The sequence below is a fragment of the Rhinichthys klamathensis genome, unplaced genomic scaffold (assembly GCF_029890125.1).
Source record: "Rhinichthys klamathensis goyatoka isolate OS25496 unplaced genomic scaffold, OSU_Roscu_1.1 h1tg000169l_1, whole genome shotgun sequence".
Lineage (NCBI taxonomy): Eukaryota > Metazoa > Chordata > Actinopteri > Cypriniformes > Leuciscidae > Rhinichthys > Rhinichthys klamathensis.
In genome coordinates, this window is record NW_026606700.1 from 3026893 (window position 1) to 3041348 (window position 14456).

Here is a 14456-nt window from a genome sequence, read left to right on the forward strand (position 1 = left end):
AGTTATATTAACATTCAATGCATCTATCAACATTATAATAAGTGACGGATTCGAGACTGATTCAAATCTGATTACTAATACCACTTCAGGAGGGGGTCTGAGATGCATTCCAGATGAAACTGGACAAGTGAAAATGCATCTGGTTGTTAAAACCACATAAAAAATAAACATATGAGAGCCTGTTAAATGCCATATGACATGCAACACGCTTCACCACAGATGAGTAGCTCTTCAGCAAGCCGACGTGCAAACTGCCTCAAATGAAACTGAAAGTAAGTCGCAGATGCACATAATCATCTTCATTAAAAGTAGTGAGACTTAATGATCTTACCAGTGCTGATGCCGCTCTTTGTTCTATTGTGGTCTTTGATCTTGAAATTAGCTGATGATAAATAAAATGCAGCTCATATCTGTTGCTTTCGTTGACGTGAACTCCATTAAATTTGCATATAGCATAGGAATTTAAGATAGGATTTATATAAGCTTTCCAAATGCATGCTGAGCATTACCTCAGCCTCGCAGTAGCATTTATCTTAATATAACCTGCAGGTTACCAGTGTAGCAGGCCCGCTGCATGCAATACTGGTATTGTTTACGTTGTGATTACAAAGTTATAATGGACCCATTTGAACCCACTTTATAAAAATGTCTAATTGTCTAAAAGTGTGCAGTTATGTATTTTATGATAATTATTTATATGGTCACATATGTTTGATCATACTTGTCACTCAATATAATTCGTTCTACAAACGGTCTTCTTTGCAGAGTAATTAGCAAAATTCAAGAGTCTGAAATGATCATGAGGTGGACCAAGAAATGGACCAAGAAAATACTAGTTCAAGCGTCCTCTGATTGTAAAAGTATCTCCAAGAATCGGGAAAAATAAAGAGTTTAGAATCATGTCACAAAAAATGAAAGTTTGTTGTTGACACATTTATTTAGCAGTTTATTGCAGGAAAAATACAGTGGCGTAAAGCTGAGTGTACGTGACACATATGCAAAAAACTTCAAGTCATTTCCACCTTCATTTGCAACGACAGATAGTGTGAAATACAAAACCACAATAATCACACCATTAGCTCTATAGTGCAGAATGTCATCCATTTTTTTCCAGCTAAAGAGAACACTTGAAAAACGAAGAGAAAAATGACATTTTGCATTTCTTCGATACATAGTGTATTAGCATACACCAATGTTAACACAGATGGTTCTTGCATTATCAGTAGTTGAAAGTTCTTCAACCAGAAGGTTTATATACCTTGCCACAAATGTCCTACACAGGTATTTTAGGAACCCGATCTCATCACAGACGTGCGACAGCATCTGTCTAATTTCGCTCTGTAGGAAAAGAAACAATCAGAATTAACCTTAACCTTAATTAACCTTGTCTCTTTGCATTCTGTAATTTTTTTTTTTGTTATTTGAATAACACATTTTTTAAAGTCATATACAAGAGTAGCCTATAGCCCACCTGCGTTGATTTACCGGAGACTAGGTTTTTCACCTTCCCCATGGCCCACTTGCAAGCCCAGCACAATCCAGGGAGTTGTTCGGATTTTGACATCTCACCCTTACAAGACAACAGACATGGCATATTATATTAAGTAGTTTAGATATGACAGTTTGAACCTAATTAGCAGTTCAAACTGGACATGACTAGTTGTTTGAAAAGCATCGTCAAGCTTCTCTGCATCTGGCATTCTCTTGTAGTTTTAGCATATGGCAAAGTTTTGACCTCTTATAGTTTTGGCCATTGGTATCGGCATCAGCCATTAAAAAAACATGTTTGACCACTACTTATATGTCTTAGTGTGATGCAGCTGTCCATGATAAACCACGTTGAGGACAACTCACCGAGCTTTCTTCAAGTTCATCTCCAGTAAAGTTTCCTCTGTGCATTTCCATGTCAAGAGCACAAACTGTGAGAAAAAATATAGCACAAATATCCCAGTTGACAAGAGAAAACTTCCCTACTATGAACATTTAACATATGAGTTCAGTTAAACCGTGAGAAAATGAGATGTGTGCTCAAAACAGTAATAGCTAAGTAAGTGAATGTAACCTGGTTTAAACAATAAAAATAACAAACTATTTTAGCTGGTTCAGCTGGTGGCTTTTTAAATGAAATACATATGCTGGTTTGGTATTTACATGCAGCATTGTCCATCTTATCCCATTAAGACCATCTTGTGAATGGCCCAAACAGGTCTATCTTTCTTCCAGCTGAACATACAAAGATAAATAATGCTAAAGATAATGACCATTTGACCAGTGCTAATTTTACCTGAGGATATCAGCAGGGTGGCCAGAAGGATACGTCGAAACATCTTATTAGAAAAGTCTGAACACAACGAGACTGAAAAACCCTCTGTTGATTTATTTGGTTTGCTGCAGATGATTTAGGTCCACTCTGTTAAATACACATGTGTCTTCAACCAGAAACCACAGATGTGTAGAAGTGAGACCATTAACACCCTCAACATGTCAAAGCGTAGGCCTACTATCACTCTGAGTACTATCACTATAACTTTTTTGTCATCTTCCTGTACTGTATGTGTGATATTCATTATAAATGTTATTGTATTGTTTTCACGAACTATATCCTATTCATCTAAAACTGCAAGATTAGAAGAAAGAGAAAGAGCTTTATTGCCAAGTGTGCTTGCACACACAAGGAATTTGTTTTGGTACTGAGGCTTCCAGTGGACATATACAAATACAAATACAACAAGAAACATAATACTACAAATTCTAAGAATAAAAAATAAAAATATAAATATATGAGAATAAAAGTATCACAGTTGTCACAAGTATCACATATATTACAGTGTTTTGAATATTATGAATAAATAAATCTACATATAAGTATCACCTGAGTTGTAGGATATTGCACTAAACAGTGGGAGTATTGCACTTAAAGCATATGCCTTGGGAGGTGTGTTAACTGTTCAGGAGGGATATGGCCTGTGGGAAGAAACTGTTCCTGTGCCGAGATGTTCTAGTGGCCAGTGATCTGAGTCGCCGTCTTGACGGTAACAGTTCAAATAGGTGGTGTCCAGGGTGAGTGGAGTCTGTGATGATTTTACCTGCTCTCTTCCTCACTCTGGAAGAGTACAGGTCCTGGAGGTTTGGCAGGGGGGCACCAATAATCCTCTCCGCAGTCCGGACTGTCCGTTGCAGTCTCCTGATGTCTGATTTGGTAGCTGAAGTAGGGACTCCAGTATATGAACCACAAACAACTTTACGTGTAAAATGACTTTATTAACTAGACTAAACGCTTTGACTAATCTAACATACACACACATACACATAGTTTAGCAACAGAAAGAGAGCTGAAGCACAATACAGGAAAGCAAGAAGTAATAGCATTTTTTGTTCTAAAGCATCCTTCTTTAAACGCCTTCATTAATTGATAGATATGACATTGTGCAGCGCAGATTCAGAAATTATCCTGTTGAATCCATGGTGAAACAGGGTTGATACGTGCACCTTATAAAGAGCAAACCATATGCTCTGGTTCTCAGAGAGCTCCTACACCACATATCTCCTCATCTCTCAAAAACAGTGCCAGTTCGCACCCCTGCCCAAAGCTGTGTGCAACTCTCTGAACCAAACTACTAATGCAATCGAATAACTGGCCTTATCTATATTTATTAAACAACAATAAAAAATGTGGTAACATATTACATATAAAATACTACTGACAAAATGTGTATCTAAAACTACACGCCGTCACATAGTCAGTAGCTGGTTAGTTACTTGTGTTTCTTCACTTAAAACAACCCACTCATTACACACATTTTTTTCCGGAAATCGCACTGCACTGGCTGTATGTTTTTGACTGAATGCAAAAAGAACTGGCCCAGTAGAGAAGGGGTTTTCGAGGTCAAAGACAGTGACCCTTCTGACACAATGTACATGATGGTGCCAGAACACCCCCTCCCTAATTTCCATACCACAGCAAACCTAGCCTAATATTCTGTAAGTATAACATTCCTAAGCAATTATTGAAGTAAACAATCAGTAATAAGAAAGAAGCAAATTACAATCAATAGGACAAATAAACACAATAGAACAAAGACACCAATTAAATGCATTTTTTTAAAGGTATATTTGATCTAGCCTAGTATTCAAATATAGATATTGAATAAAGTCATTAATGTAAAATAAAAAAACTGCATAGTATTCACTGTATGAATTTATATGCTACAAACGTTATTTAAATAAGAGCATCTCATCTCTTTTTCTTTCGTTGTTTGATTAACATTAATGACAGACAGCAGCAGGTAAATTAGGCTGCTGTCACTTTAAGACCTATTGCACAAATCCAATAAATCGACTTTTTACGTTCACTTAAGACATAACCCACTGTGTTTAAGCACCTGTTTTTGACACATTATTGTGTGTATCTGATCCTTCAAGTGCAATAAGCCACAAACGAGAACTCAATGTAGGATCATACTTTTGTACTTTTTCTCAAGTACTTGATTTGTGTACTTCGTCCACCACTGCACATGTTTCTTTATTGCTTGAACATGTCAATAACTTTAAGCAGTCCTGTGTTGTGTGGATACTGTGTTATAAACAATATAGACCAAGCAAAATCTCTATGGATTCACACTTGTCGCCAGGATATATAGCCTTACCCCCCCCCCCCCATCCCCCCCCCCCCCCCCCCCCCCCCCCCCGTCGTGCTCTTGCGCCCCACACATTGAAAACTCCTGCATTAGAGTCATCCATTCTGTAAGTGAACTACACTGGTTTCACTGGTGTTGCGGCTGCGATGAAGTATTGCTGTGAGAGTACTTTAGTAAGGAATTCCGTCCTCATTGGCGGAGGAATGCATGTGCGAGATCTGGTAAAGAACCAAATGTCATTAGGTTCTGGAATTTAGTATTGCATTCAATGCATTCGGTGCTGGTTGAAGAACTTTCAACTACTGATAATGCAAGAACCATCTGTATTAACATTGGTGTTTGCTAATAAAGAGCATAGAGTCAATGGCCTTTTTCCTATGTATCGAAGGAATGCAAAATGTAAAAAGTTTTTTCGAGTGTTCCCTTTAGCTGGGAAAGTTTATGAAATTCTGCACTAGAGCTGATGGTGTGATCATTGTGGTTTTGTATATCACACTATTTGTTGCTACAAATGAAGGTGGAAAGTATGTGAAGTTTTTTTGCATATCTGTCATGTAAACTCGGCTTTACACCACTGTATTTTCCCTGCAATAATCTACTAAATAAATTTGTGAACAAACTTTCATGTTTTGTGACATGATGCTAAACTCTTCTTTTCCAATTTTTGGAGATACTTTTGCAATCAGAGGATGCTTGAACTAGTATTTTATTAGTCCATTTCTTGGTCCACCTCATGCCCATTTCAAACTCATAATTTCTTGAATTTTGCTAATTACTCAGCAAAGAAGACCGTTTGCAGAAAGAATTATACAATAAAATGGTCTTGAGTGACAAGTATGATCAAACATATGTGTCCATATAAGTAATTATAATGAAATACATAAAAACTGCACATATTAGACAATTTATTCAGACAAATGTGTTCAAACGTTTATATTATATTATAACCCTTTATATAAAACCCATTATATAACTTTGAAATTGTTACATAAACAACACTGCTACACTCTGGTAACCTGCAGGTTATATTTAGAAAAAATGCTACAGTGAGGCTGCGGTGATCCATTTTTGCATTGAGTGTTAGGGTGTATTCACACCAGGAAAGTCCGATAGTTCACTCGCTTTGGTCCGGACCAAATACATTTTTTTTTTTTTTTTTTTGGTACGGTTTGCTTTCACACTGCTCTTTTTGCAAGTGAACCAAAATTTGTAAACAAAACCACATGTGTGCTAAGTTCGTCCATTCATTGGACAAGGATTCTCAAGTAGGGAAATCAGGAAGTGCAAAAAAGGCTCAGCATGGAGATATTTCGTACTGCAATATTTGTTCTTTTACTAATTTTGTGTTATTCTGTACAAACGCAATATGAAGAAACTGCGCAGAAGACGGATAAGGTATAAAGTTTTGATTCATAGAGAGGGGCTATGTTCACACATTCAAATAATGAGATTCTTATTGTATATACTGCTAACAAGTGCTGTCAATGTTAACGCTTGCGATTAAGTTTGTCCAGTTTAACGCAGCATCATCCTTGTATTGTAACTATCGTTACATTATATGAACTGCAAAAGCTTTTTTTTGCATCTATGCGCGATTAGACTAAAGAGAACGCTCTGTATGTGAATGTCCTGATGCACACACTCATTCATTCATTCCATTCCAATGACGCACACACGGCGCGCAGAAAGACGCGCAACAGTATCGTGTGGCCAGACAGCGCGCCGGAATGGAATTCTCTTTCGCCATTTGAACAACAATAACACAAACCATTATGCCAAAATCTCCGACTACGGAAGCCTGTTAACTCAAAGGCGCAGTGCTTTCTTGCAATTGGGTCGGTTCATGTTCACACCGTAAACGAACCGTACCAGAGTTCGTTTGGAACCGTACCGAGACCACCTCTTCAGCTGGGTCTCGGTTCGGTTGTTAGGTCCGCACCCGAGTTCGATTGCTGTATTCACACCTGCCCAAAAGGTCCGCACCAAGGGGGGAAACGAACTAGAGTTTGATTCAATCGAACCAAACAAGGCAGGTGTGAATACACCCTTAGTGTATTTTGGGGCGGAGCAATAAAGGGAGGGGTGTGTTTGTTTGGGTTGATTTCAAATATCAATAGCTGCTTCTCCGAAAGCACTTACTGCACCTTTAAAAATAAAAACACTGCTTGTGGTAGCATTTTCTAGGAAGTGGCATAATTTTTGGTGGGGAAAGCAACAGCACAAAAATCTGATTTTAAGTTACAAATTGACCCTATTTACTTTGTTAGCACACATTACTGGTCTTAAGGAGAACAATTAATCCGTGCAAGTTAATACTCAGAAAAAAATAGTTTGTCATGGTTAATCTTTATTCAAAATCTGAAAAGTTACTTCCGGTCTGGAGTGACGTTCCCTTTTCCGATGGCGTCTGTTTGACGGCTTGGGTTGAAAACGCTTAAACACTCCCCTCCAACCATCAGACGTGCATTAGTTGTAGTGTTTTATAATAAATTGAACAATACACCTGCTTAGCATTTCTCATGTAAGCTTTTCTCATTCTTTATTGTTATAAAAAAAAACCTGAGCTGCATGAACACATACAGAACATATATTGTCGTAATCATATATTTATTTGGCTTGATGCTGTAGAAAGGTTTCTCTCAGTTGTTTATGTGCGGAACCGTGCTGAACTCAGAACGAGGAAATGTACACAACGTCATCATTCTGAAGGGCAGGAGTTATGATCACATAATATGATTGACAGCTCTAGAGTGAATGAGCTCTCTGACTAGACACGCGCAGAGGAAAACAGCACTCTGTACGCCGTTTCAAGCTCTTCAGATCATCATATAATTCAGTGGAAAATGAACAGAAACTATAATCTAATATAAAGAACATGTAAGAATAAATCTGTTCTCAGACACCAATTATAACAAGAACACAACTTCAATTCTCTTCTCTCTTCTGGAATACTTTTCTTCTGTGTTCGCCATAGACTGTATAAAAGGTGTTCACGCAGGTTTTCAAAACAGGGCCACCACTCTCACACTCTTGTGCAACAGCAGCGGCTCGGGTAAGCTCAAATCTAATTGGACTAAATCGACATTGGTCGGAAATAGAAATCTCGCTTTGTCGCGCTGTGATCCATTGGGATCTATTGTTTGGATTCAAGAGCGTCATTGCGACGTACATTTGCGTTGTTTAATCGCACTCAGTGTGAAAGGCCCTTTACTGGTTTTAAACCTACAACACACCTGGGCTCCGTCAAGAATCACATACTCTCGAGTAGGTACTCATTTTGAATAAGTAATTACTTCATACCACTAAAAAAGTATGTTATATATAGTATGAATGTGGATGTAATCTGGACGTGCTACATTCGCCATTGTCATTATCATGTGACCTACCAGCCTCATTTACCTCACTTCACTGCCATTCATAAACCCTTTCTCATGGCCTTATGGGATAGTAAAGTATCCATCTTATGCACACTTCAGAATCTCGCCAGAAGTAGGTCATCCAGGTAATTTTTGCATACTCTTTTATGAGTACTGTGAATTCGGACATTTTGTCACATACTGTTTTTCGCCTAACTATATAGTAGGGAAGTATGCGATTTCGGATGCAGCCATAGTTTTTAGCCACTAGGCCACACTGCCTTTTACAGCATAGAAAGTGTTTACTGTGGATTACAGTCGTAAGTGTGGCACACACAGCTTTACTGGCTTTTATGATAGGTTCTGTTTGTTGAGATTAGTGAAGCAAAGGGCACTGGATTGCACTTGTCGATTAACTCCTGACTGCACTTCATTGAACTCTGTTACAAGGTTAATCCCAGCAGTTGTTGCTAGTCGGATAAAGCAGGTGTCATCACGCAGGTGTCATCACGCATCACGCACCTGAGGAGAGACAGCATGTTTTGCTCTTCCTGCCTAGGGCGAGAAGCACCGGTCATAATGACTCTCTTCGCAGATAAGTGAGCGACACGGCCACAGCTGGCTCTGAATCCTCGGGTCAGCCTGAGAGGAGAGAAGGATTAGGCACACTGATAGAGTTAAGCCATCGGTTTATAGACCTCAATGGGCGTCTAATGGGGAACAGTCTTTGGAGGAGATGCAATCAGTCCTGGTTGATGCATGCTTTAAATGAGACAGATGGGAAGCGAATCTTGCTGCATTTAGCTGCAAGGTGGAAAAGCCACAGCTGTGTACCCACGCTTTCCTGTGCTTGTTGCATGCCCTCTTGAGAAGGGCAATATTACCCCCTCGTGTTCCTCACAGTGAATGAGTTGATGAGGTGTTGTGTAAAAACGTATCCTTCCTGTACTACTGTACTGCTAGTGTACAACTCAATTGGGACAGGTTATCGTGGCGACTTTCACTTCAATATAACTTGCAGTCTGTCGTAATTTAGTCAAGTCAATTTTAGCAATAGCAATATAGTAGTTTACTTGATTAAGCAAAGGGATTTCTTTAACAATGGCCACGTTTGGCCCTGTCTTAAAACACTTTTTACACTCTCACTAGTTTTTGTTTTTGTTTTGTTTTTGGCCGTGCATTAACAACATCCAACAGTATATAAATATACATCATTGAATAAGTCTTTTTATCTGAAATTAATACAAATTTCCACCAGTCATTTCCATTCCAATTTTTTTTTTTTTTTATAAAATTGATAATTATTTTGTTTTCACAAATAGCATTTTGTGTGTCCTAAATACACACAATTAAATAATATTTCCATATGTTTTGAAAATATTCAGGGTTTTCATAATTTGACAAAATTACAGTACAATTTGACAAAATTCAAGCAACATTAACCTTGCAATTGTCTTTTGATGTGGCGGAAATTACACTGTGAGAAAGTCGTACATTTAAAAAAAAATGTAATCACATTTATTTTTAATATAATAGGAATAATAGGAATGCCCATAGTAACAATTCATATTTTTGATGGCTTTTTGTATTTTAAGATAGGACAAGAGTAAAACAATTAAATATTTACTGCTCAGTCAGTAAGTAAAAAAAGAAACAATTTTTTTTTAGCATGGATGCATTAAATTAATCAAAAGTGTAAAAAATTTGACATTGTTGCAAAATATTTATATTTCAAATAAATGTAATTCTTTATTTTTATCTTTCTTTAACTTTCTTTTTTTTTTAAATCATGGTTTCCACAAAATAACAATGTTTTAAAAACATTGAAAAATCTTACTGCGCCCAAACTTTTAAATGGTAGTGTATATTAAAGGCAATTGAAAAGTAGTAAAAGTAAATGAAGACTGTATTGTAAAAAGTTTCCATTATAGTTTGATTGTGATCATTTATTGAGAAATCTGTTAGTTTGAATAAAAAATAAATAAAGTCATTGGACATAATTGTGCCTAACGTTGAAGAAACACTCATACATATGCACTTCAGTAAATCTCTTTAAGGCCTGTGTGTTTATTTTCCGGTGGTACTTGTTGCATTCAAATATTGGCATCAGTCTGCCGCAACTGTTTACCCCCTACCAGAAAACTAAGACAAACAGTTATTCCACTGCTTTCAGCTCACCCATTTTGCTTAATTACAGAGCTAAACTAATGACAGGATCTATTAACTGACGCAAGACAGAATGAGCACTGTGTTTGTAAGCATGCTTGAACGTGAACGCCCCTCGTGCATGCCGATGAGTTGTGTGTTTGGCTCCTGTGGCGTCACAAGAGAGTCCCGCTGTCTCAGGTGACACAGAGCCTTTCGTGCGAGTACGCCGAACCGGATCCACGCTAATTGATCAGGATCCCAGGCTTGTCTGAACAGGAGGAGAAAGGGCAAAAGTGCGCCCCCATGCTGCGTGGACCACTTTGAGAACCCTGGGAGAAATCCAATACCTGGCTCTGGTGATGTATGCAGACACGATCGTTAGGAACCCAGGGTTACGGATTTCCCCACAGGCCCTGGTTCTCATGCAGAGCGGGCGGCTTCAGGCTGTGGACTCCTCTGCATTAAGGCTCAGGCTAGACTGTCTGGCTGCGAACAACAGATAATGACATTATAGTTGTATTGTTTCAGCAGATGGTCAGACACATTCAGGATCTTAGCAGAGGCTCACTTCAGTCGGGAGTCTTGTTTAGTTGTTATCTGAGAGTGTGTTTGATAACGGCCGTCATGCTAAGTGCCTTCATGGAAGACTGAACACAAAGAACTTGTTTTTACACTGTGAAAAAAGAAATGGTGATTTTGCTCATTATATCACAAACTAGTGTTGTCATATGGCTTTTCTGAGCTGCACAAGGGGTGAACACTGCAAAAAAATTATATCTTAAATCAAGAACATTTTACTTGAGAAGCAACATTGCATTATATATTTCAGTTTGCTTTCAGACAATGTTGAAAATGTTTCATCAGAATGTTGTTTCAAGTGTAAAACAAGTTAAAATCGGCCAGTATTTATTAATCTTTGTTGATGTTAGAAAATACAGTCGTTCATTGTTTGTTCATGTCACAGTGCATTATTACGGAAGCGTATTGCATTCACTTGAGGAAAAAAAAATCTACTCTGTTTTTCTGATATAACGAGTTAATTATCTCAGAATTACGAGATCATTTTTCATGGAAAAAACGGTTTTGCTCTGTTTTTCTGAATTAACGAGTTAATCTCTCAGAATTATGAGATGGATAAATTTTTTTTGAAAAATTTTTTTTCCATTGTTTTTATGAATTAATGAGTTACTCATAATTTTGAGATAATTAAGTCATTAGTTCAGAAAAACAGCAAAAACTTTTTTCCATGAAAAATTATCTCGTAATTCTGAAATAATTAACTCGTTAATTCAGAAAAACGGAGTAGATTTTTTTCCTCAAGTGAATGCAATACGCTTCCGTACATTATAATGTTAACAAACACAACTTTTGATTTTAATCAAAATGTATTAGTAAATGTTGAAATTAACATTAATTTAGATTAATAAATGCTGTAGAAGTCTTGTTCATTCTTAATTCATGGTAACTAATGAAACCTTATTGTAAAGTGTTACCGATAAAATTAATAAGATATTGGGCCCTATCTTGCACCCGGCGGAAATGACTTTGTACACTGACGCATGTATCATTCCTATTTTGCACCCGCGCAAAGCGGGCTTTTCCCTCCACAGACGCACGTCGGTAAACTACGAAATGAACTTGCGCTCCCTGGGCGGGTCGGCACAAAAAGGAGGCGTGTTTCGGCGCAAACTTTCCCTCATGCTATTTTGCAGTTCCAGAAAACAATTCCGCCACTGACCAGAAAAAACTTAGTCTAAAGTCAGTGGCGCGTTGCGCGTTGTTCATAATGCTATTTTTAGCGCGCATGCTTGGCCATAATGTAGCGGGTGCACAATGCGCATACACTTTGATTCTCTCATCAACACAGATGCAGCCGTTTTTATTTTTGCAAATCATGCATTATAACAAGGAAAAATATTAACACATGAGGGAAATCATTGTGGTGTCCATGAAGATGTAAAAAATTTAAATCTAGCTTACACATTTACCCAAATTTTTCAGGCTAATTGTAGTAATGGTGGATCAGACCTGTTTGCCCAATAGTGGCAAGACACATATGTATATAAAGACATCTGACAAATTAGTTTGTCCGTCAAGAACCAGAAAAAAAAAAAACTCCCATCCCCATACAACGTCACTTCTCTGTCTTTCACTGCCCTGACAAGAACGTCGGTCTCCTCGGCTGTGAACCGCTCCTGGCGCGCGCCTGGTAAATCCGCCATAATGATAACAATCCGCCATGCAACATGCGCATCTGCTCTTAAAGGGTATGTTGGATGACGCTCTGATTGGTTTATTTCACGTTACGCCTAAACCACACCTATGAATAATGAAGCTATTTCAGACCAACCCCTTTTAAACTTGCGTCGGGCGCAAGAGTCATTTATCCTGCCGGTAAAATAGCAACAGCGCCCAAGACCCGCCCACAAAGTTATTTGCGCTTCGCGCTTGATACTTGCGTTTAAAAGCTGCTGTAGGTAACTTTTGTAAAAAATATTTTTTACATATTTGTTAGAACTGTCATTATGTCCTGACTAATCTGTGAAAAAAATCAAGCTCCTCTGGCTCCTCCTAGTGGTCCTATTGCCATTTGCAGAAATACACGCTCCCGGTCAGCAACAACCAATCAGAGCCAGGAGGAATGTCTTAGCAGTGTCAATCACGCTCGTGGACGCGCTGATCACACCCTTCTCTTGCACAGCGCGAGCCGTCGTTCAAACTCAAGATTGCCGGCGTGCTGCAGCTGTGCTTATGACGGAGAAACAACCTAAACTGCCAATTCTCGAGTGACACCTGCTCATAAAACAAAGAGGTAAAAGGAAAAAGACACAAGCGAAAAAGAAAGAATTATACAGATAAGAGCCCATTGACTCGGTGTCAAAACTCTAGCCGCATAACATGTAGATAAAATGTCACGCAATCTGCTAAGCAACAATTGAAACCTGCTAATTCACTGGCTTGTAATGTTGCTGAAATAATGTACTAGCACACCTTATCTAGCATTATATATTGCTAGAATAATTACTTACATACTGTAACGTTAGTTACCGTTATATTAACGTTATCTTACTAGCTATTTATAACTTATAGAAAGAGTGCAACGTTATAAAGTTACATGTAGGCTATTGGAAAATACATAATGATTTGAGGACCAAGTTTGTAGTCAAAGTATGGGCAGGCCATAGTCAATGTAAAGCATATTGTTGACGTTTAGTCCCTATTAGTGAATGTGCCATATCACTTTTTATCCGCTGTTATCGGTGGCCCTGTTTACTAGCCTGCGCGTTCACGACAGGCTCCGCTGTGGTGGACGAGCTGTGGAGGGAGGGCTGTAGCGCAGCAGAGAGCAAGGGGGTGGGACCTGTAAGTTGTGCTTGTTCAAATTTTCAGGCTAAGTCAACGTTTTCTCAAAACTCCCTACTGCAGCTTTAAGTCTTGTTTTCAGAGTGTATCTTGAGTTAAGTTTATTTGTCTCAACCCATTGGCAAAATGTTTGTTTTGAGCAAAATACCCACTTTGAACAAGAAAACAATTTGCCAAACTGTGAGTTTCCAATTGAACTGTGAGCCTCAGTCTTGTAGTGTGCGCCTGGCATAAGGAGACATCTGGAAGACTTGGCATAAGGGGCTTCTTGAAATATTTCATCTTAAATTAGATGTCTTTCAGGAATGTTTATCTTGTAACCTTGGTGCATTGGCACAATAAGGGTGAGAAACAGATCTTATTTCTACTGGTTATAACAGGACTGGCTTGTTACTTGTCGAAACACAAGTTCAAGTGAGGAATAGGGATTTAACCCATTAAAGGCTACAGTTGTAACATAGGCTAATTCCTACACTGAAAAATTAATTTTAATGAGCTATTTTTTTTTTTTAAATCCTTTTGGAACAATCTTCATGTTGACTAAAAAAAAAAGGCTGTCTCAGGAGGTTTCGGAAAAGAGCCCCAGATGTTTTCTTCACTAGCGCTGGTGTGACTAACAGCCTAACAGTGCCGTTTGGGGGTCAGGACAGAGCTTAGCCTTCTGCTGTCTTACAAAGTAAGAACCAGGTTATACAAATCTAAACAGGGCCTTAAAATCAATGTTTATCGGCCTCAAAATGTTTCATGCCGTGTCTGCAAACTGACAGCCACACAATTAAAGCTGTCAGACACAAACTCACAAGCATGGACACAAGAGGGCAGAGAGAGGCCAAGCATTAAGATTACAGGAGTGGGGCAGATGAGAGGAGGTTAGGAGTGCAGGCTCAGCAGCTAAGCATTACAGGAATTCAGTACATGCACACAATAGACATAAAGGAATCTGCAAACCTTC

The 14456-nt window shown here is 38.4% G+C and overlaps 2 protein-coding genes across 5 annotated transcripts in view; one reads left to right on the forward strand and one right to left on the reverse strand.

Moving 5' to 3' along the window:
• dab2ipa (DAB2 interacting protein a) overlaps positions 1–14456 on the forward strand; it is a 112185-nt gene that overhangs the window by 36930 nt on the left and 60799 nt on the right. The window lies entirely within an intron of this gene.
• LOC130091682 (antimicrobial peptide NK-lysin-like) lies at positions 916–2461 on the reverse strand. The gene is made up of 4 exons (XM_056259722.1): positions 2285–2461; positions 1855–1919; positions 1472–1570; positions 916–1338 (listed from the first exon to the last, which is right to left on the reverse strand). The coding sequence occupies exons 1-4, from the start codon at positions 2325–2327 to the stop codon at positions 1180–1182; spliced, it is 366 nt and encodes a 121-aa protein (XP_056115697.1). The 5' UTR covers positions 2328–2461; the 3' UTR covers positions 916–1179.

What these genes read in the sequence shown, in the direction of transcription:
- LOC130091682 (XM_056259722.1), bottom strand. Translation starts at nt 2,327, where the DNA reads ATGTTTCGACGTATCCTTCTGGCCACCCTGCTGATATCCTCAG. An exon ending in CACCCTGCTGATATCCTCAG is followed by an intron (nt 1,920 to 2,284) that starts GTAAAATTAGCA and finishes TTTTTCTCACAG; the next exon opens with TTTGTGCTCTTGACATGGAA. An exon ending in TCTCCGGTAAATCAACGCAG is followed by an intron (nt 1,339 to 1,471) that starts GTGGGCTATAGG and finishes CTTTTCCTACAG; the next exon opens with AGCGAAATTAGACAGATGCT.